This window comes from Denticeps clupeoides, unplaced genomic scaffold (genome assembly GCF_900700375.1).
Source record: "Denticeps clupeoides unplaced genomic scaffold, fDenClu1.1, whole genome shotgun sequence".
NCBI lineage: Eukaryota > Metazoa > Chordata > Actinopteri > Clupeiformes > Denticipitidae > Denticeps > Denticeps clupeoides.
The window spans coordinates 24,706-48,519 of record NW_021629895.1 but is presented as its reverse complement, the minus strand read 5'-3'; the positions used below and the strand labels follow the sequence as shown (position 1 = coordinate 48,519).

Sequence of the window (23,814 nt, the reverse complement as noted above, 5' to 3'; positions counted from 1 at the left end):
TGTGTTTAGGGAAGAACATTCTGCACAGGATGAAGGACTCCGCCTTCTCCGTTTGTAAAAACATTCCAGCCAAGTGAGAGAGCCAACAAGCCTGAAACTCCAGAGCAGCCCCTCTCCTTAGTCCCTTTCCACATTCGCACACACACACACACACCACACACAGTCAGAGGTTCCGAATCCAGCAGGAAGCACCAGCTGCAAGTTTGAGCTGGAGTACGAGGATCCTGTAGGAGCGACCTCTCTCCAGCTACGGAGGCCCAAAAAGCACAGCGCCATGCGAGTCTTCATCTCACTCTTCCTCCTCATCAGTTCCACCAGGCTTCATCCCTCCTGGGCCCAGTACCACTACCAGGGCCTCATGAACTACCTGGAGAACAGGATGCAAGCCATGGAGGTAAGATGAAGCGACTCAGACGTCTACTGAATCCTTTCCTTCCAGGCAGATTACACTGAGCGAGCCGTAAGATCTGAACAATCGACTTTTGAAGTTAGTACTTACTTGGGAAATGGCCGTAGAGTCAGTCTGAATAGAAGGAGGGTGGACGTTTGAGGAATGGCAGGGAGGGCGGGTGGCACGGAGCAGGGGGGGGGATTACAATGGCTTGCAGGCCTTCCGTGAATCTGTGACGAGTGCCAAGCCAAGAGTTAGTTCCAGCCGCGGACGTCCAATTAGCGCAATCTCTGGCCTGCTAATCAAAGTGTCTGAAGCCCCAGAACAGAACACGCCACCGCGTGCTGCCTGCCACTTCTCGGCAGCCTCCACTCCCACACCCTTTCCACGCTGGTCTCCACTGCGCCTCCTCAGACACTCATTTGGACCACTGATCAGCGTAAAAGAAAGCAATCGGGGGTGATGAGGAGGTTGGATTCTGTTTCCCTGGACGATTTTTCCTCATTGTCCCTGGCATTGAGTCAGTGTGGCAGCAGACAGGGTCCCCAGGGCGGGCTGCTTCCGCGAGCTCAGCTGTTTTCTTGACGCTGAATTGAAACCACTCGAGGTGCTTCTTGTTCTGTGGGGTTCAGCAGCTGAGGTGAGGGAGCGGGGCTTTGAAAATGTGTTTTCGGTTACGAAGAGATTGCACAGCGTAATCGACTTTGAAGAAACTGCAAGGTTCACGATTGCTTCATTGCTGCAAACAGAAGTTGATTTTCATGGAGACTGTTAAACACAATTATCGGCGGAACTCATAACCTTTTATTGCAGGCTAATCATATGAAATGAAATCACATATCTCAGAAAAGCACATTTAAATGATATATTGTTGTAAAATACTAGCATACGAATTATATTTATATCCTTTTTATATTTATATTTTTAGATTTATATTTTTTACCTTTCAATTTATATCTATTAGATCCATTATGATTTTATTTTCTTCCAGTCAGTGTAGAGTTCTTGCCAGATTGCAGGAATGGTTTGTGCTGCTAAGTCATGTGGATTGTAGCAATTGGGCTTTTAAACGTTTTTTTTTAAATATCTGAATATCTATTCTAGCTATTCAGCCAGCCATGTAATCAGTTGAATATAAATAGCAAGTAAATGCCAGAAAAAGATTTAAAAACCAGGGCCATATTTTGGCATAGCAAATGACTAGATGAACTAGTCACATATATTTTAACTGTCTAGGACAAATGGATAAAGCTGATCAAATGTATAAAAGAAATAAAAGGAGGCTGGAGGATCCTTCCAGTGCTGAATGAGACTGCAAGGTGCTTATGTCCAGCAAGAGAGTTGTGCAGGTAAATGCGCAGTGTCATTTCACAGCAATTCATTATTATTTTAAGGAATTGGTACAAGGCATGCAACAAGTCTCCAGATATTTTATGGACAGTGTACAATGATGGGGAAAAAGCATTGAAATATGTCCCTCAGTGTTGGCTTTTTTTGGCCCTCAGTCAGCTGGTTTGAAATGTTTCGAAAGAGGCTGCTCCTCATTCTACTGACCGAAGCTGTTGTAAGGAGCATCTAAGATCTGTGAAGTGCAATCTGTTCTGTTGAGACTTACTCAAGTCATCGTCTTTGTAGATTGCCTGTGTGCTAGCATCAATTTCATGTGTAGTCCCCTTCCTCAGAGACCATCTGTCTCTCCCTGGCCACTATCGCGTGAAACCTCGTGAAATTGCAGTCTTTGCCTCTGGCTTCCTGGTTGCTTCAACATACAGGTTCTTTAAAAGCGCACAGTCGATTCCCAGCACACAAGATTGAGTCGTGCTATAGAGCACTGGGCAAATTGAGAATCTGGCCAGTTTAAGATTGGGAAAGGGGATATATGTTACATCTGTACGGCTGGTTTGGCACAATTATTATTATTCTTTAGTAATTTATTTTCAGCGAATTGCACATTCAGAAGTCATGTTCCTTTTTTTGTGTGAGGTAGATTATATAAAAATAAATATAATATACACAAGGTATAATTTTTTTTGTGAAATCCTCCCTTCATTATTATCCCTCTCAGGGACAGATCAGCTGCTTCACAGTGCTGTTGAAGCAAATGTCTTCAAGAATGGGCTTTTCATTCCTGTCCAATCTCTGAGTTACAGAGGGGAGAATCCCATTAATTCCATTTTCAGCCCCCCTCTCTATCGCATAGCCAATACTGTACTCCCAGTGACAACAGGCCTTCGGTGGCTGGGGCTTGTTACTTTTCCAACCTTGATGAACTGTGGCATGATTATGCTACACTTGCTAGGGAATGGAACACTTTCTCCCAGCATGCTGTGCCCGGTCTGGCACGTTTCTTGAGGTTGAGTCCACTGATTAGACACATGATGCTCTCCAGCTGGATCAGGGGATCCACTCTGCAAAGTTTTTGACGTGGGCGGCCCTCTCTACAGGGGCCGGCTGTTCCCGAGGGATAAACAGCTCCAGGTGTCTTAGCCTCTGATGTAACATGGTGCCGCGTCTCCCCTGATGACAGGAACGAATCTCAGTGTGGCAGGAGCAGGCGGTCCGTTACGGCGTCGACCTGAAGGAGTTCCGGCAGCAGGCGGCTGACGTGATGGAGCGGCTGGCCAGGGACCATGACAAGCTGCGCCAGGAGCTGGACAGCGCGGGGGGGAAGGTGGAGCGCATGGAGCGAGAGATGGACTACATTGAGACAAAGAACCCCCCGCCACCCTGCAGCAAGGCCGAGGACAAGATGGTGGAGCAGAAGCCCATGGGCAAGATGAAGAAAACTGGAGAGTTGAGAGGTGAGGAAACATCAATGTGGGACAGTAATCGATTAGGAGAGGAGACATTACAGACACATCACATTACAGGAACTCAGTAGGAACATGCTGCATGTTCCCTTTTGATCTTTTTATCCTTGACACAGGCTTGGCTGCCGAAGCCTGGTTATATTTAGCCCTCATTTATGCATCATACCAGGTTGCCAGTCATCCGTCTGGAAAACCACTTTACTGGAAAATAAGGTACAGACACGGAGTGCATTCATAACCAGATTTCATGGCTTCTGCGTGCACAGCAAGAAAAAGTCAAATTTAACACTGCATTCCAAAACGAAATGTTGTTCTTGCATTTTCTTGCATTTCACACTAGTGCCGTCTTGTTGGAAGAAGATGTGCTCCTTTGAACCGTCTAGATTTGTGCACTTAGGATGTATGGAATTTTAGCCAGATAAAAAGGATGTTAAAGTTCCCACAAATCAGCATCATTGTTCCACAGTTGACTTGGAAGGATTGTAGATGACTTAACCAGATTGAAAAGCAAGATCAGGTGACTATAAACAGTCGGTTTGAATTTGACGTCGCTACCCACATATTCGCTCTCTTGCTTGTTTGCCTTTTCACCCCTTGATCCTTTTCTCCACTAATCCCTGCCAGATTTTACCAGAGGAGGACAGGAGGAATAGCAAGAAGAGGGAAGAATGGTGCAGTTTAGAAATCGGATTAATGCCGGCTACTAGGCTTATCTGACAGAGGAGGGACCCCAGAATATATTTATTTTGGCAGCTTTATCACGTATGCATGCCTTTTATTTTAAAACAAAGACCACAATTGCAAATAATTCTGCAATGTTTTATTTAAAAGTCTCATGGAAGTCCCCTGAAATGATGGGAATAGTTTTCCAATTATTGCCCAAGGGAAATAAAAAAAAGAGATACATTTGTGGATCGCCCCTTCATTTTCATTTTGATAGCAGGGATGCCACTGACCTTGTGCACTTCACTTCTGGGATTTTTTTTTAAACTTGTTGCTAGAAATCGTTCAAGAGAAAGGAAAGTAACTCTTAATTAAAACTTTGGATTCCTCAGAGGCGCGGAACAGAGGGGTCATGCGAATTCATTCCTTTTTCATCTCCACCTCAATTTTACCGGCTTCCAGCTTGCTTGCTCCTCTCCCCTTTGATTAGGCCACGCTGAATTCATGTAAGATATTCAGCCGAAGAACAGATAAATGTCTGCACACTCAAATACAACATCAAAGCTTGTTAGTGCAACAGCATTTTTTCCATCAAGGAAATGCCATCACGTAACACTTACCGCATCGCAGCGCTGAGTGCACAAGCAGGAAGGTGATGGATGAATTGTTGTCTGGTACCGCGGGCTGAATGAAAATTATTTCAAGATGGCTGCCTCCGTCTCGGTTCAGTATTAAACCCCGGAGGGCTACAGTCCTACATGGTTTTTAGCTGATCCCTGCTCGGTCATTCTTCGGAGGTTTCAAATAATTAGCATTTCAGTTGCATCAGGTCGGATGAGTTGCATCGATTGAGAACATCAGTTTCCTGTTTTCATGTTACACTGAAATAGATATGTCAGGTATAAACAGGTGAGAAAATCTCAGTTTCTCCAGTCTGTTCCACTGGAGGGATGGATGCCACTCTTCTGAACGATCTTCCCTCATTTGGTGACTTATTGATGACTTTCTCATACATTATCAATTTAGAAGAAATGTCCTAAAATCCTATCTAAATGATCCTAAATTGTCACATCTGAACAATTTTAATAAAATTTGCTTTAAATATATATATTTTATACATATATATTTCAACACTTAGTGTTAATTGATTACTAAATGATTTGAAGGCATGTGGCATTTTTTAATGGCATAATAAAATCAGCAAGATGTTTACAGCCTTCCCGGCATCCAGCGTGAGCTGGGCACGATTGCCGGTCCCGGGGAACTGAGTGCAGACCCCGGCCCTTCCCGATTCCTTACGTAAGGTTGAGCCACGAAAGGCCCCCAGGAAGCAGGGTCTGGTGCTTTGTTCAGTGGCACCTCAGTGGTACCTTGGTGGCTCGGGATTCGAACCTTCAACCGGCAACCTTCTGATCATGGGTCTGTTTCCTCACCTTCTAGGCCACCACTTCCCCTGTTTCCCATGATCTAGTTTATTGTATCTTGACAAAGAAAATCTAACATTAATGTACCTAATATAACAGTCACACATATCCTGAGATACTGTCCTCTCACTTAATAAGCTACATAATGTTATGAGCGAATAAGCAATGAAAGTCTGTTTTATGTGATGATCTATCAGTATGGCAGTATATATTTGTCCTCAGAATGGCGTCACTTCAAATTTACGATGTCAGCAAATCTATGCAAACAACTGAAAGAGGTTTAATTTTTTATTGAGATGTTTTTTTTGCTTTAATTTTTCAGGTTGTATGGATCTTGTGTTCAGCATAAAAGCCATGAAGATCCTGAAACGCATGGGCAGCCCCAAAGGCACGTGGACCAGAGATGCGGTCACGGCAAAAGTCTATGCTTTCAATGGGACCGCGGATGACACTCTGTACGAGTTCAGCTCGGTGCGCGCTCTCTCCTCCTCCTCGGACCCGCGGGCCATTACTCTGCCAGTGTTCTGGAATGGTACAGGCCACACCGTGCACAACGGCCAAGTTTACTATGTGACTGAGGGATCCGAGCTGCGTGTGATGAAGTACGATCTGCAAAACGACTCGATGGCGGACAGCGCGGTTTTCCCAGTGGACGACCACAGCCCGGTCTTCTCCCTGAACCAAGAGACAATTGTAGACCTGGTCGCCGACGAGGAGGGACTGTGGGCCTTGTATGGCTCCAAAGACAAGGTCAGCCTCGCCCGCATGGATGCCAACACGCTGGACATCGAGCAGATGTGGGACACGAGCTGCCCTCGGGAAAACGCTGAGTCAGCTTTTATGGTCTGTGGCACTCTGTACGTGGTGTACAACAGTAAACCCCCCAGTCGTTCACGAATACAGTGTGTGTTTGATGTGAATGATATGGTAAATGCTGAAGAGGCTCCTTTGCTGTATTTCCCCCGACGATATGGGACACACTCTAGCATCAAGTACAACCCCCATGAAAAGCAGCTCTATGCCTGGGACGATGGATATCAAATCCTATATAAACTGTCCATGAAGAAAAAAGGTGTCTTTGTAAACTGACCAATCTATGACTGCTTGGCTTAGTAACGTTCAATTTGACATTGAAATCCAGACTATGCAATGTTATTAAAATTATAATTTGTGACAAATGTCACCATGCAACAAACATAGGTCAAAATGGTTAATGTAGCACATAATGTATTGCGACTAAAGTCAATTATCTTAAATTAACAGTACTACATTTTTATAACTACAGAATGTATACTTATTTGTGCAAATGAAGAGCACTAAAGGTCTCACAATAATCCAACAGTCTGTTCTATTTATAAAAACGACCACTTATTTTAGCCCCAGTGAATATTATCAAATGTGATATTCTGGCTGCTTTCTGCTCTCATTTTACATTTATTTAGCAAGTAATTTAGAGATTGCGCCATAGGTTTCCATCAAAATTCTGCAGCAGAATAAAATGTCCTTGACATTACATGTGTTCTTCCTCCACAACTGTGGGTTTAACTGCGTTCAAGGTAGCACTCTGTCTATGAAAACAGATTCAGCACCTTTGCTAAAGCCATCCTGCGAGTGTGTAATTTAAAACCGATGACAGAAAATCACAGGTAGATGTCCTTATTTCAAAAGTCCTCTTTAAACTAATGATTTGCACTGAAACCCAAAATTGCCAACTCTTTAACTAATACACACATGATCACAAAGTCAATGGCATGTCGGCAAACTGTGACATGGCTTTTAAATGGCCTGATTGTCATTGACTGCTTAATTATGTGCTCGATTTAATTTCTGATGTCACCACACAGATTGCAAAAGGCCACAGCATATCTATCCCAACAGCAACAGATAATGAAAGAATAACTGTTTCATTTTTAATCCACAGGCAGCTAATATTAAAGCTTTTATTAAGGTCACCTTTCGTTCTGTATTGAATCACGCTAACCGCAATCATTTTTCAATTTTGATCCATTAGGGCTGATGCCTGCAGACACTCATAGAGAATACTGCTATATACGGACGTCAGTGACAATGGTAGCGGCATCCTGTCATTCAGACTCTATAGTATTGGTTTATGTTCTCAGAAAACACTAATAAAAAGCTTTTGATTTATCAAAGTTTATAAGTTTATTATATTTTAGACCACATAATTGGAGTCATACACATTTCAAGATTGAATCCAAAACAACCAACCAAACAGATTTATTTTGGTTTCTTAAATACAAGAAGTCAGTTCTGAAATTGTTTTATGTATATGTGTGTGTGTATATGCACGCACACACACACACACACACACACACACACACACGCACACACAGAGTACAAATCTTCAATACAAAAATGTTATTTATTACAGTATATATAAAGGAGATAGGACAATAGTTTTAAATAACTGTAATAAAGCACACAGCACATATTTATTGAAGAAATGACATCAGTAATAACTTGTGAACAAGCTCAGTCAAGTTCCACCTACAACAGGGTCACAATGTACACTGAATCAACAACAGTCCTAATCAAAAGATCCCATTTAAAAATAGTCACCATATTTATTTTTTGATATTTACTCCGTCAATGTGCTAATTCACGAGCTGAAAGCCGAGACATAGAAATATGTAAACCTTAGCGCTATCTATCTGAAACAGACCAGGATGGGATGAATGCAAACAGATGTCATAAGTCATCGTTATTGTCCATTTAGTCAATTAGTCAAATGTCACAGCACACAGATTAATTGCATGGTCCAGCCCCTCATCTTCCCCGTTTCCCACCCCCTCGCAATGCACAGTGGCTTTTTGTCTTATGAGGCAGGATATTTCTTTTCAGGGTAATGCTCAGGTCTTTTGCTACTTGTCTGGGGTTTCGTGATTTAGGATTTTTTGGCAGGAGAAAAATGCATTTGGCTGAAAGGGGTCTGGTCAAGAGGGACATTTTCACAGACCTCTATCTCTACAGCCGTTAATGGTGCCATCACCATTCCACCCCTCAATTCCTGCCATGTCTTCAGGCTGAAGCTCAGACATGAAGAACGATGCAGAATCAGTGCTCATCACAAAACCTCTGTACATCAGCTCTCTCCAGCAGCCTAACATGGACTCTCAGTGGCCGCTCAGCACCTCTGTTGGAGTCTGATTCACAGTGGAGTCTTAAATCCAGTCTGACGGTATGGGCCGAATTAAAATACATAAAATATACATATGTAGTATATACATAAATATAAGTAAGATAAGTATACCACTACCAGCAATTTAAATAGGAAAAAATAAATAAAAATTATATACTCCATTTGGCAGCTGAAGGAATCATATTTCTTAATATTCTAATAGATATTTAAGATACACTAATCTACAAATATATTAATATATATCTAGATTTGGCAAATTATGACCTCCAGCAGCTATAATAAAAATATGTTGAAACTGAATTTTGATATTACAGGTTTATAATTTACAGACAACATGACATGGTTATTTTGTGCTCGGGATAAAAAGACATAAAAACATTTTTCATATAGGAACTACGTATATTTGTATTGTGCTTTCTTAACAAACCAAAAAAAAAAAAGGATTGAGCTAGAATAAGATGAAATAACAGGATCCGACATAAACACACAGGACACTCTACACCTTATAAAGGTTCAGATTTCAACTCAAATTTACTTATGAAAACAAGCAAATATAAAAGGCCTTGACCATTTTTACTTCATAACAACGAATGTGTCTCTGCCTCCCAGTCTTTTTACTTTTTTTCAAACTGAAAACAGGAAAAAGGCAAATGTTCCGTAATTTAGGTATCGCTTGGCAAACTACAGTATTTAAAAAGAGGAAGATTCGTTTCAGATTCAGTCTCTTGAGATGTGTTGATCTTCGGACGGAATATTAATGCTCCCTTATTGACACTCTTGGCTACACCTGAGCTGGATTGGAGATCTGTGCGTGCCGCCTCCTCAGACTGGCAGCCTCTGACAGCCATCGTTGCCTCCCTCATGTAGGAAAAGCCAGATAAACTCCGCAGCTTAGTTGAGCTCAGTCATAGTTTCTTATTCTTTTTGTTTGTTTAAATGACTCGTAACTTCTATCAGTTACTTTCAGGCTAAGCTCATCCAGACCCCTTTCTTCATTTACATTATGCCCTGTCCATTGATAAAATCTCTGGCTCGTTTTCAGCCCATTTATCCTTTTCTTTTTCTACACTTGCCATTAATCAGATAAGTCTCACAGAGAAGAAAATTCTAAGAGACACAATCATGAAGAGACATCCTTTAAGGCCTGATGGGAACTCACAGATGACCTCACAAGTCTCCCAGAGACAGAGAAGGGCAACACGGACGACACAGAAATGTATGTCTATCTATATATCTATATACCATATACAGTTTATAAATGCTATCCAAGAACACACGGGTGGCTGTTCAGTAGACAGTAGGTACACAGCACAGCACTGGCTAGACGAGGCTCCCAAGCTCTGATTCGGGATCAGAGGAACCACGGCTTCTCCTGACAAACGATGTAGTGTGGCCACAGTCGATAGCGATCGTAGGACAGGCCTTTGAAGCCGTTGGCTACACTTGAGGGTAGGGCTTTGCGTGTGTGTTTTCTCCTCATACAGATAAACAGACAGCTAGTCAGAGGGAGAGGAGGCTGTGGGCCCTTCAAGGTCACATGTGACTGTACTCATGGGCTGGAAGGAGGCATGGGGGAGGGGCAGGAACCTTGGCTGTCGAAGCTCGCCGTTCGGGCTTTCCACTGCGGGAGGACAGAGCACAAACACACACACTCGTGCGTGGACACACACATGCATAATCACACAGAGAATGTCAAGGACATCCAGGTCAGCCTATTATCATCTCCAATCTCCTCATTGCTTAGTAGAAATCTCACATTCCAGTAGTCAACCATGCTTAATGGTGAATCAGTGTTCGGCATTTGAGGGCACAATATGCATAAACGTGTAGGAAAGTCATTAAGAAAATGAAGAGCTTCTGTCAGAACTGTCATCTGGGTGGTAACCCTCAGATAATGAAGATTAGCATCCACACTCAGAGGCTGCAGCATCTAAATCAGCTCGTCTTCACAACATTCTGTCACAACATTTGTTTAGAGCCATGTCCACCTCTGCGCTGCAGCAGGGAGATCTGGATCTTACCTCTTTCTCAGACTTCTTGGGCTCCTGTAGAGGGTGCCAGTGAGCAATGGGCTTGCGGGGATATGCCAGCATCTCGTTCCAGTGGTCTCGGCCCAGTCCTTCTGCACTGCAGCCCACACGGTTCACCCCTATAATCTCGTTGTGACCCACTCTGTGAAAAGACAAAATGTCAGTGGTTGTGAAGAAGTATAACATAGAGGTATAACTGATCACAAGGTCCAATAATTGGAAAGCAGACATCCATAGCATTAGGTTCTTGGTCCAAGCCATAAACAATGTCCTCCCAGGTCCAGACAACCTCCATACCTGGGGCAAAACCAACACACCATCGTGTCCCTGATGTTCAGGACGGGGATCCCTGGAACACGTCTTGATTTGCTGCCCAAAAATGTTTGCAGATTGTTTGTGCCATGACCGGGTGCTAAGGGGAATTGCTGAAAACATCAACACCATCAAGGGCCACCACACACCAAAGGCCATCAGTTTCCACATAGCTGGAGAGAAGCCCAGCATGCAACCAAAGTCAGGCCTCCTCGCTTCCTCCACAGACTGGTGACTGGAAGTGGACCTTGGCAAACAGGGCTTTATCCCTGCCAGGATAAAGCCAAAAATGTACTTGCTGGGAGCTATCTATGCATATCCGTACAGTCGCCTTGTTAATGTTGTGCTGATATACTTGCGTCCATACTGTGCGGCGTAATCTGTAGTAATCTGCCGATCTCACAAACGGGCCTCTGTACATTTACGCAGGGACTGCATCTTCAAATACGTTCCATTCATTTTTGAGTATGTGCACAAAAACCGACACAAAGAACGCAGGATAATACACGTACATAGTTATCAGCAAGTTTATTTCTGCCTTAACAACAACACGGCTTTGATGAGATATGATCATCGTGTCCGATTCCTCCAAGCAGCTGATAATTCTGGAGCTTACAGTGAACCGCATGAATTAGGCTAATGAGAGGAAATGTGCCAAGTACCAGGAGTGTAAGAGGCAAGGCTGGAGGTGGGATGCTGAGGATCTGCTGGGCGGTCACTCTGCAAAGTGTATAGGCTGCTGGGCCTCACCGGAGAGGTTATCAAAGCTATCAGGTCCACAACTGAAGCTGCTGAAAAAGCCACAATGTGGCTATATATAAAGAGGGCTGATTTGTGGGAAAATGCTGCTGGGACACAGGCTGGGGTCTGATCAACCCCGTCGGGTCGCTTGGGTATGTATGACTGACGATGTGTCCCAGCACATGCACAAGATGTAGCTTTCAATTTTGATAACTATAGCAGTATTTCACAACATAATTACAAAAACTTTTGAAGAATCCGCCACAGGAGAGTTGCCTGTCTTTACCTGTTATGCACACTTTGCGCACTGTTGGGGAATCATGTTTAATAAATGTAGTTCACTACAAATTCACAAAAGGGTTTATTTGAGTTTTTGGTTTTGTTTTCACAGTGTAAAATTGGTCCGAAACAGAAAGATTTACCACCAATCATCAGAACTTCGATATTTAAAATTCTCCTTGACTTCCACAGTTTGTTTAAGCCACTTGTATGTTCCAAGTCAGTTCAATATTCCTCCTCTTCTCCTCCTCTTTGTTTCTCGAGTTGACCCTTTATGATTACTTTCAGCAGTTCTCCATCTCCCTTCTTCTTTTTTTATTGTTTCTGCCACTTTTCATTCATTTTAATATGTCAATCAGGGCAGCTCTTCATTTCTTATCCTGTCTCTCCAGTTTTCTGGGTTTGTCCCGAGGTCTGCATTGGTCCCATTTGAGCTTGAGGGCTTTGTTCTATAAGAACCTTGACTATGCCTTTGGTAGTGATTACATCCTTTCTTCTTGTTCTGCCAACTGCTCACTCTCTGAAGTGCTGTAGCTCTTCCAGTATTTTCTTCTCAAGCTGTGAAGGATGGGGCAATTAAGGTAAGCAAAAAAAAAAGGACAGATACAGTGTAATTTGTGATGGCTGTACAGGCCTCACTAAATGGAAGTGTAGAAATTAAGCTGTTTCATGCTCAGTAACTTGTCACCTGTTCATGGTCCCTTCATACTGCAGCGAGAGAGAAAGCTGTTGATCGTTGCCCTCGAACCTGCCTCTCCTCAACAAAGCCTCTCCCGGGAGACCCCTTACCACAAACCCCGGGATTACAAATTGGCAGGGTTTTATTTGCTTTGTCTCTGGTCCACAAATCTCCTCAACTACAAGCTTTAGTATTTGTCAGAGTGAAGAAGTGTTGCTTAGCCCCAACAGACCAATAAACGGCATTTATCAAAGCAATGCGCAATTTTACAGTATTCATGCAGTCTTGATCGGCATCCCCGGCCTCTTTGTTTCCTTAAATTTGAAATTATTTGTGAAGAGAAAAGACAAGATTAATTTTGTCAGCTCTGCTATTTTGACTATATTAGCTATACAAAATGTTTTTTTTCCATTCTCAGATTTTTGGAAGTCTAAGTTAGCATTTGTTTATCTCCCATTATATGATACCTCTGATACCTATTTCCTTATATAAGCATGTGTGTTTTGTTTAGATAAAGTTCTGAGAACTCCTGACATGAGTCTTCTAACAGGAAAAGCTCATTTTCTTTCCAAAAGGACAAAACTTAAAGGTCATATTGAACACTGTCAATGGAGACATGCTGACTTGGAGAATGTTTGATCAGTTCCCTGCTGCTGTTCATTAATTATGAATACAAGTAATGTTAATGCATATTGGTTGCATCAATATTGCCATATGTTAAATGATTCTGGTGTGAATACATTCCCAGTGTATTGCCGGTTGTCATGCGAACTCTGTCAGTCCTGACCAAATAGCTTTTATTCATTTATTCGGCCATTTTATTAGGTGAACTTAACTAACATTGAAAAACTTTTTCTTTCAAATTTGCTTTTGTCCAGTAACCCTCCATTTGCAGCAATTGCAGCATTGCAGACCTTTGCAGGCCATTCAAAATGTCAATTTATTGAGGTAATTCTGATAATAAATTAATCACAGCATTCCATTGGACTAATCGTTGCTAATAAAGGGTCTCTCTTCATATATACAGATATTTCATTCATTAACTATCTGCTACCATAGTCGAGAAGAGTATGTGTTCCTAAATATGAATAACCATTACATAACTACTCACTAAAGCAGGATGAATAAACATATTTATGGCATAGTAAGAAGAGAAACATAAAAGTACAGGAAACTATAACTTACAAGTCATAATCCATAACTGAGATGATCAGGTTTACTTGGTCCATGTTTTCGGGCGGAATGTCAAAGATGATGGCCTCATTATAAGTCGGATTCAATGTGTTCTTCTTGATGGTTGTCTTCTTTTTCTTCAAGCGTCTCCCATCACAAATGAGAGATACTTTAACATAGGGATCTGCTCAGCAGAAAATAGACAAAATAATCACTTAACCATAGAATGCAGAATACAGATGCAGTTCATGGAGATGAGGGAAACTGGATGGTTGCAATTGTTTGTGTTTAAACATATTAACCAATGAATGACAACATAATGTTACATTTGTGGTGCAAATATTATATTTAAATGCAAAATTCATTAATTAATTATTTCATGATATTTTCTGTGTGCACAATTTTGCATTCATTACTCACAGCCCACTTGGAATGTCACTTTTAATTTGCATCTGAGATGCGCTTTTAATGACAAGAGAGGAGAGCAAAAAAGGGCAAATGGAAATAAAGGTCCTGGTGAAACATAACCGATGGTTTAAGTACGTAAGAGCGCTAATCGTCCATTTGTTATCTGCAGTTATGGGTCGAGTAGCTCATCCATTCTGCCAGCTATCATCAAGATCAGTGCTCCTCAACCCTGTCCCCGGAGGAGCCCCTGCCAGAGAGTGTTTGTTCCAATTCACTCTGATTACATTAGGAAACACCTAACCCTTATTAAGTTTTGGGTGAGTGGCAAAATATTGTGGCAGGTGGTCCGTTAGGAGATGGATTGAGAAACAATACGCAAAATCTGTAAAAGTGTGTGCATCTCATGTGTGTGCATTTTACATTTACATTAATATTTACAGCATTTGGCAGATGCTCTTACCCATAATAACCTACATAATTGCTCTAAGATGTGTATCAGTGAAATCCCTCATTTGATTCACCGGGCTTTTGGGCCAGTAAGCAGGGATTTGGGGTGTCCTCTGGGCTCAAACCTTCAAATACACCATCAGTTCTGATTCAGACAGAGAGTGACAGACAGCTAGACAGATAGACGTCGAAACCTGAGTATCCTGTGATGTCCATGGCTTTAAGGTTTCTGCATTTGATGACAGTGAGAGTGAGGCGACCAGCAGTAGGCAGGTAGCACATTGAAAACATGATCTCGCCAAGGTCCACACTTTCCTGTCAAACACACACACAAACATCAACCATGTTACATACGGGACCTCTCAGTGCATGCCAAGTGTAGACAAGTCACATCCAGGTGAAAAACTGTGGAAGAAAAGAGCCGATGCCAAAGCTGATACTGTAGTGCCATGACCATTTATACTATACAGCTACCGCAAGTAAAATCTGACAAACTAACAATCCCTTTATTTCTTTATTCTTTATTTCTGTCACCCAGAACACCAGAACACAGTTTAAAATGGGAGGAGCCCAGTGATTGACAGCTGTCACACTTCCTTGTTCTCGGTTAATGAAAGACATGCCTATTAAAATGACACTTTTGCAAACATCATGCAAGATTGTATTTTATGTAAATCCTGAGGATAGCAAACAGGTCCCAGGCTTAACTGGACACTTAATATCCATTGAAGATGTTTCAGTCTACAAATGCCTGAGTGCTCACCTCAAAAGCACGCTGCACTGTTGTCTCCACCTACTGAGGACACTGAGGTCCTTTTATGTCCTCTGGACACCTTTCAGGCCTGTGGAATCTACGCAGTGGTCAGACAGACAGACAGGCAGGCAGGAAGAGACAAGCTCTCTATTGAACCTTCCTATTGATTAAGAACTCCCATGGCTCTTCTTTTTTAATCCTGAAGCCGAAAGACGTCCCGTTTCAACGTGCTTTTGTTGAAAACAGTTTGCAGATTAATGGGCTGAGACTGGATGCACACTGCAGTGACGCGGGGGCAGCTCACCCAATCGCAATCGTTTATTTGACATTTACATGCAGGCCAAAGTACAGGCAGCTTTCAAATGGTCTGCCTAATGAAAGCTGTGAAGTGGTCCGGTTCAGAATGTTACGCCCATCAGCCGGCATCTGCGGCTGAGAACCTGGAGGCGCAGGTGCAGGGATGTGGCCGCTGCTGCCAATTAGCTGTGACGGAATGTTGCTCCTGTTGCTAATTAGACAGTCACTCTGCTGCAGCAAACATCCCAAGTTGACCATAGGACATGTCATGTCACAGAGAAGTAACCCTTCATAGAGCCCTGGTCAGTTTTGATGGTGTCGTTTTTGTCAAAAACAGACCCCAGCACAGCAGTTAAAGGAGAAGTTTGAAGAAAGTGTCTGTGAAGTTCTGGACAAACACAGTGGAGTGGCAGTCGTGGTGCTTGGTGTCCTCCCATTGTGACAGTAAGTGAGGTGTGTGGGGAGGGAGGGAGGGGAAATGGTTGATCCCATGAAGCGCATTAAGGGCTGCTGGGAAGGGGGGTTTCATTGCGGCAAATGAAGCGGATGATCCGGGGTCTGATGGACACTTCCCTTGACTCTTCCACCGCGGTGGCTCAGTGTCTCTCACACTTTAACGTGATTAGACTCAAGCCGAAATGTGTCTTTCTAAGACAGATATTGAAAAAAAAATCCAAAATCCCGTTGGCTTAAATAAAAATGCTTGGAAAAATTCAAAAAGAAAAAAGAATGCAAAAACCCCAAAAGTAATTTTTGAAAAGGCCTGTAAACATATCAGAAATGTTATGCAATAGTACAATTTATGACTTTGAATGATTTTGTTAATCACTTGAAGAAAAAAAAATCTTTTTATCCTGTGAATACTGAAGTCTTGTTTTCTTAAACCTGCCATAAGAATCAAGAATCACCCCCAATTTATCCACCATCATGAGCAAGACTTTTCAAAAAAGGTTTACCAGGAAAAAGCGAATCTGTTTTGAGGAACAAAAGATTAGGCCTTTATTAATAAATGAAATGATCCACATAATAATCCAGCTCAAAGTCCAGTTCAAAGCACCATCCCCAAGAGTCATGGTTAAATACAGAGGACACATTTTGTTGTGTGCTTTGAGCACACTAGGTGGACTGGTGACTTGATATTTGCCACAAGTATGAGTGTGCGAGTGAATGGTGGTTGTGTGTGTGTGTGTAAAAGGGTTTTCTAGTCGTTGATTTGCGCCGGCGCCCTCTGCTGCTGGTTATTGATGTTTTTTAATCAGTGTGTTGGGTGTAAACAGTAAGTAAGCAGCCTCTATGGTTCCTTCCTCTTGTCCTTGTTCCATGCTCATTAAAGTGTTGATGAAGAGCAATAAACAGATCATCTTGTCTTCCTTTTTTGTCTCTTATCTCATTCTAGTCCAGAATACACAGGGGCATCTGGCTTCAGATCAAGCGTCTTTGTTGAAAATGTGTGGCACTAAGCCTATAACCATGGTCCTGTATTAAGAGACTTGGTTCAATGAATGATGGACTGGAAGGAGGTGTTCTCAGCCATTTTCCACAAGTTCATCACTAGCCAATAACATAATTCATGTTTCGATAATCCTTATGGATATAAAGCATTGATACTGTAGGGTATGCTTTAATATATGGTCCAATACATTCCTCTCTGCGATCAAACTATGAAAATTGCATTGCATGTCCCGGGATCCAGGGAAATTAGATTTCAACACAGCCAGAAGTCAAAGTCAGCTGCGGAATTTATAGGGTAGTGTTTATAAAATTTTTATGAATCACTCGAGATTGCAGCCTCTGCTGCATTTTTTCAATCGATCTTTTCATGCACCCAGGTTTTAGAGATGCTAGCACCGAGAATTGAGTATGTTTTGAAAGCACCACTTTCACCAGTATGCCAATTTACCTGGATTTAAAATAGAAAAGTACAGAAATGTCTGCCACTTAATTCGGACGACCATTAGGATTTGATGTCTGTGAGTTGATTTGCAGCAAAACCCTTTGGGCCCTACTTTGTTCACTTTTCCAATTAGGCGGAACAGTTGTGCTCCCACGCATTTTCAAGCAGGTCTATTTCCTTGGGTAGAAAACCAATCTGTTTTCCCAGCTTAACAAGCAATCATAAGAGCAATACACCACAGAGCTTATAAACCCTTGTCTTTTAAGGTAGGGTGACGCACCATTCTGGTCAACTTATAACACCCAACACCCAAAACACACCACATCTGAATAATTAAGAGAGTTATGACAACCACCTACTGTTTCACGATGGCGTTAAGAACAAAATAGACTTAGAGAGGCCCATAATTCTTTTGAGCTTCCTGCAATTACAGATTGTCAAAATAGTGCCCTAAGCATCTCTTCACTGAACAATATCAAGGCAATTAAACTAAAAAAGTAATCAGCAGAGACATGGCAGCCTGAGGAAAATGACAGAAAGTTATCCAGAACAACTTGTAAATAAATTAAATTCCTTCTTTTCTTAAATGTTTAGAAAAGAAGGAATTTAATCTGTTTCATTACACTTCCGCTATTACTTACCTTCAAAGAGTACAAAATGCTGCTGTCCGTCTTTTAAATGGGACACGGAAATATGAGCATATTTCACCTGTATTACCCATGCTCCTCTGGCTACCCATACATATTAGCTTTATATACCCTCACTCACCCTCCAAAATTATTTAAAAAATGAACTTAATTCAATTATGACTCCTATTTACACACATTTGAATTATGCTATTTGAAACTATATAGGTGTCATAAAGCTAACTCATTTTTTGAGTGCCCTCAGGTCTTCCTCAGGTCAACTGGCCAGCTCCTCCTGAATGTGCGCCAACCCAAGCGTTTTCACTGTGGGGCAGTGGTTGCCTAGCATGTAAGGATCGTAATCAATGTGTTGCGGGTTAACATCCTGAACTGCAAAAGGTTCCACTGAGGTCCCCTTGACCAAGTCCCCACACACTGCCCCCCCCAGGCGCCTTTCTTGGCTGCCCAAGTCTCGCTGTCTTTTAAATGGGACATGGAAATATGAGCATATTTTACCCATGTTCAAAGTATATTTAGGTTAAATGCAGTGGACACAGTTCATTGTGTGCAACGTGTGCAGTGCTTGCCGTGCAGCACAGTGACAATCCCCTTACTTTCAGTTCAGTTAATTCAGTTAAAATGTGGATTGACATGCAATTCATTATACAAATCTATTAAAATGTGGAATGTGGCCTCTTCTCTGGCTGTTTTTAAATTTTCTTTTTAAAATTTCTTTGCCATTTTATTTTGAATGAAGTTGAGTTGAGTTCCCAGTGAATCCCATTCCCTTGGTGCTGTGTATTAAGCCCTCAACTCTCCCAACATTAATTTGCACAACATTTAATGCTTGCTAATGACGCTTGGCCAATGGGTAATCGTTCCAGAGCAAAACACACAAGCATGGTTCCTGCAGAACTCTGGGCATTAATCACCGCTCTTCCCCGCCTGTCACCCACGTTTAGACGTTGACTACACTCACGCCTGAGCACCTCTCCTACATGTGCATCATTATGTTGAAAGTGAGAGTTTTGGCACTTTATGTATCGCTTATACATACAGCTTATCGCCGCGCTCTTCACATGATTTATGAGGGCAGGAAATGCGGTTAAATCATTCTTAAGCCCTGAGCAAAAAAAACCTTTTCAATTAAGGCCCACGCTGCATCATTTATGAGATGCACGGCTGCACTGAAAGCAGCTTTACAGTCGTGATAAAGAGGAGCCGCTTTTACTGCGTAGCCGTGCCATGTGCCAAGGTACGGCACCCATACCACAGCTCAGAGGAAATAATACAATAAGATTTTACGTTGCCACTGGCCTGCATGCTGTGAGTACAGAATTCAACATGGTACTGATTAATGCCGCTGAACTCCTCGAACTGTGTAAAATGCTTTGGAATGCAGTCCCATCATGGACTGCAGTGTTTGAAAATCAGTATGGAAGGGAGGAGCGTTCTCTTACGGTGGTGGCATACTGTATGTCCCTCCAGATGGACGTCTCTTGCGAAAGGTCCGACGACTCGAACAGGTTCTCCAGGATGACCTCCCCAATCATGTCGTGGCGAGAGAAGCGGTCAAAGTCAAAGACGGTGAGGTGCAGCTTCCTGAGGTGTAGGTCACTGTAGGCCACAGGGAACTGGAAGGACTCGTCGAACGTGGGATTGAGCGTCTTGCGATGGATCCGAGTCTGAAACTTCTGTTTGCGGTCGGGCAGAAGGTAGATCTTGACATACGGATCCGAGCTGCCGCATAAATCCTTGGCAGGCAGATCGTAGGCTTTGAGGATGTTGACCAGGAGCGCCTCAATCTCGTAATCGTAGCGGAGTGAGAAGTTGATCTTACCACAGTTCTTGCCATTGCTGTTTTTGCCTGACTCCTCCGTCTCCAAGGTGCTCTGCTTGTACAGTTCTGGTTTGATACGACCAATGCTGGTGGGCTGCTCGTCCTCGTCGACATAGTCATTCCCCAAGTCCAGGCTGGAAACCCTCATCTGGTGTGGCAGATGCCGTTTAAATGAGCTGTGTCTGGAACAGAACAGAAAAACAGAAGATAAGGTGTTCCCCCTGTTCCAGAATGAGCCGATGGAACACGTTTCCTGTTTGTTTAGCACTTGGAATTGGTGGATAAATGAGAAAGGCTTGGATATCTGCCTTAGATAAGGCCAGAACCTTTTAAAAATGTGTGAATAGAAAAGAAATAGTCTGTTGGGATTGTAGTTAATCATTTTCAACAGTTTCAGGGATGGCATTTAAACATTTTTATGAGGAGAATGAGTCTGGCCAAATAAAAAGGGTCAATTAATCATATTTAACAATAAACAATTGGCTAATTAGCTCTCAAATTGGAGCTACTTACATACGAGCATTAACATCTGTATTATTTAAATCCCTCATTTGGTTCACTATACTGAAAAAAGTGCACACCGGCTAAACTTTTAAACTGGCTAAAATGTAATCTGTCACACCTAATATTTTAGCATTGACGTAATTTTAATAAACCAATCAAACATGCTGTAACCTGTTTATTTACATTACGTCAATGCTAAAATATTAGGTGTGACAGATTAATTAAATTGTAGTTTAGTTTAATTGACCCAGTGTTCACATTTTCAGTGTAGGACTCAAACTGAGTGGTATGGAAAAAGGCTTTTAAATATATGCACTAATCTTTGCCCATATTTCTTTATAAAAAAAACAACAAGTATTTACACGTACATAGGTTTTTGCAAGGTGTGTCACTCATTTATGGCACTGGCATCAGCTTAATTAGTATGAAAAGGATATTAAATTAATGCACGCTCTCTCAGATCAGCAAATGAAATGAGACTGAAAATTCCTTCTTCACTGGGTCTCCGATTCCAATCAACTCTGTTCTCCGTTGTTGTCCCTGGCTGGTGGAACAACCTGCCCTCCTCCATACGACTAGCCGAGACTACCACCACTTTTAAGAAGCAGGTGAAACACACACGCACATGCGTACACATTGCACAAAACAATACAAAAATATATGTATATACATTATAATTTTTTCTTCGTCTAGCACTTAACAATCTCCGAGCATGCTCTTTGCTGACAAGTTAGGCCTTATCAGGGCTCTTAGTTTTGTAAACTCAAAATTCTATAGAAATCGAACGAGAATTGCTGGTGTCTTCCTCTTGTAAGTCGCTTTGGATAAAAGCGTCTGCTAAATAAAGTAACGTAAAGTAAAGTAAATTAAACTCTGCTTAAATGCATTGCTAAATTATACAATGCCTGACAACACAAGTATAACTCATACAATTTGTTTCACAGCCAAACTAGAGGGGCAAAACCTTGTGTGTCCATTCACAGAGAGGCTTTGTTTAAGTTTATTTTGAGCTCTTATTCATTCACTCTCAGTAAACCGCTCAATACAGGCCACATCTGGGTTGCGGATGACGGAGCCTAGCTTGGGTCATTAGGTCCTTGACAAGGTGCCAGCCCACCTACACACATCCTTCAGTCACACATTCACACCTGCGGCCATGCTCACCCAGAGAGAGTGTGCAAGACTCAGCACACACACACAGCCAGGACTTGACTTCCAACTGCCGACCTTGGAGGTGATAGGACACATCCCTCCCCGCCACGCAACCGTATGTATTCCTGAGTTTAACGGAGGAGCAGTCTGTAGTGCTGATAGGTTTTGTGTGAAGGGTTAAGAGACTTGTTTTAAGGCAACTGGAACAGTAATACTGAATCATCTGAATTTGACATAGATCATATTTACCTGCAATTAGCACATAGCAAATTATCTCAATCTCACCCACGGTTTGTCCACCACAGGGTACACACACTCCCACCATGATGTACACACACCCTGACAGGGTACACACACCCTGATGTACACACACACACACTTACGGTTAATTTAGAGTCGCCAATCCACTTAGTGTACATCATGGTGGGAGGAAACCGGAGAACTTGGAGTAAACCCACACCAACATGGGGAGAGCATGCAAAGTCCATGGTCTGAGTTGAGATTCCAACTCACACCCTTGCTCCATAATGTGGCCCCCATAGCAAATTCTATCACAATAGCAATTTGATACCTTGGGTATATTAACATTTCACAGATAGGGACACTGAGATAATGATTAGAGTATTAACAGCAATTTAGAGTCAGTGGATTGATTTTACTCTCACATTTTTTTTCACCTTTTCTCTGCGACACAGTAACATAATAAAAGGACTCTTGCCCCATTCCAAAACTGTAATAACATTCCAGATGTAAACAATGTTAGTTTGTGTAACCTACTACCCAGCTATTCATTTAAGGCTGAGGAAATTTGTTTTGTCTTTCGCATGCTTGTGACAATCGTAAGTCGTAATGTAAATGGGTTCTTGAGTTTCAAATAATGCTTCCATTAAATTGCTTGTTGTATTTTTGCAAAATTGATGCTCCAGTGAGGAAATCAAAAGCATTTAATTTCTGAAAATGGCCTTGCAGTTTTCATTATAATCATCTCTCTTTTCTCTGCTGTCATGGTTCAGCAGTTGGCAATTTCCTCCCTTTGACTCTCAGTCTTGATGTTAATACATTATCAGGTATTCAGAAATGGCAGGAGAGACACTGTGTGTCATTTCATTCTGGTGGATGTATTACTTAACAATTGACAACAAGCGTTTATTTCAATAGGTGCATATGAAGTATCAGTTTGTGAGATAACTAAATATATAACATTCCAAATAGAAGCCTGTGCAACATCCTTTCAATAGTTTCAAAAGAGATCATTTCACATTTCAACAGCAGTCATTTTTGTGGTTTGCACATACTGCATTTAATTTCTATTATTTTGAATCTCTTTTTGACTTTTCAACATGGCAGTGGTGGCCTAGCATTTAAGGAAGTGGACTTGTGATCTCAAGGTCGCAGATTTAATTCCCCAAACTGTCAAGTTGGCTCTTGAGCAAGGTACCATCCCCATACACTGCTCCCTGGGTGCCTTTCATGGCTGCCCACTGCTCTCTAAGGGATATGGGTTAAATGCAGAGAACACATTCTGTTGAGTCACCGTGTGCTGTGCTGTTTAACAGTTACTTTCACTGGGGAGCAGTGTGTGGGGATGGTACCTTGCTCTATATTTGTGTGTGTGTAATTAAATGAAATGTCTTTAATTAAATACATACCTAATTAAAAATATACCTAAATGGCAGTACTTAATTTAAATGTAGCTTTTTAACTGACTTCCCATTTTTCCGGCAATGACATCTTTGCCAAGAACACCAGTGAGCCAAACAGATGGAGTCCGGCTCTGACTGCTGTACTGAATGTATTTGAATCAGCCCTCCCATACGTCCAGTATTAATTAAGTATTTGTACAATGTTTAATGTATTAATGAAGGGCTTTGGAGGCTCCCTAAAGTAATTATCCTTTAGCAGAGGGACCGACATGGGACCCAGGGAGCAGAAAGTCATTATTACACTAAAACAGAGCACTGTAGAATAGCCGACTTTGGAAAGAAAGTTCTTCTTAAAGGAAAAGAACTGATGCTTAATGATTGGCTGCTTATCTGCTGTCAGCTTCACCGGTCTACCTTATTCATTCTGCTTTATTTCATGCCACATATTTTACATTTGCACACTACATGCCAGTGGATTTAAAACAAACAAACAAATAATCAACCTATTATTTATATTATTGGGTGTTAAACAAGACATATCGGGGGGACGTTACTTAGATAGTACTCACGTATAAATGGCACTTACA

General features: G+C 42.0%; 2 protein-coding genes across 2 annotated transcripts in view; one reads left to right on the top strand and one right to left on the bottom strand.

The window, feature by feature from the left end:
- The first annotated feature begins 266 nt into the window (after nt 1-266).
- On the top strand, nt 267-6,622 carry LOC114776752 (olfactomedin-like protein 3B). The gene is made up of 3 exons (XM_028966841.1): nt 267-394; nt 2,919-3,192; nt 5,611-6,622. Exons 1-3 carry the CDS (start codon nt 275-277, stop codon nt 6,375-6,377), a joined length of 1,161 nt encoding a protein of 386 aa, XP_028822674.1. The 5' UTR covers nt 267-274; the 3' UTR covers nt 6,378-6,622.
- An 867-nt stretch (nt 6,623-7,489) lies between these two features.
- LOC114776753 (synaptotagmin-6-like) overlaps nt 7,490-23,814 on the bottom strand; it is a gene marked incomplete at its 5' end in the record, with an annotated part of 39,501 nt that continues 23,176 nt past the window's right edge. Inside the window, 5 exons of the mRNA XM_028966842.1 lie at nt 7,490-10,069; nt 10,470-10,620; nt 13,675-13,846; nt 14,712-14,832; nt 19,549-20,110. Of these exons, the coding sequence (XP_028822675.1) occupies nt 9,998-10,069; nt 10,470-10,620; nt 13,675-13,846; nt 14,712-14,832; nt 19,549-20,110 (1,078 nt within the window). The remainder of the gene's footprint in view (nt 10,070-10,469; nt 10,621-13,674; nt 13,847-14,711; nt 14,833-19,548; nt 20,111-23,814) is intronic.

Bases quoted from the DNA above. Each gene is read 5' to 3' on its own strand.
- LOC114776752 (XM_028966841.1), top strand. From the start codon at position 275: ATGCGAGTCTTCATCTCACTCTTCCTCCTCATCAGTTCCACCAGGCTT. The intron at 395-2,918 runs GTAAGATGAAGC...CCCTGATGACAG, and splicing joins ACAGGATGCAAGCCATGGAG to GAACGAATCTCAGTGTGGCA. The intron at 3,193-5,610 runs GTGAGGAAACAT...TTAATTTTTCAG, and splicing joins GAAAACTGGAGAGTTGAGAG to GTTGTATGGATCTTGTGTTC.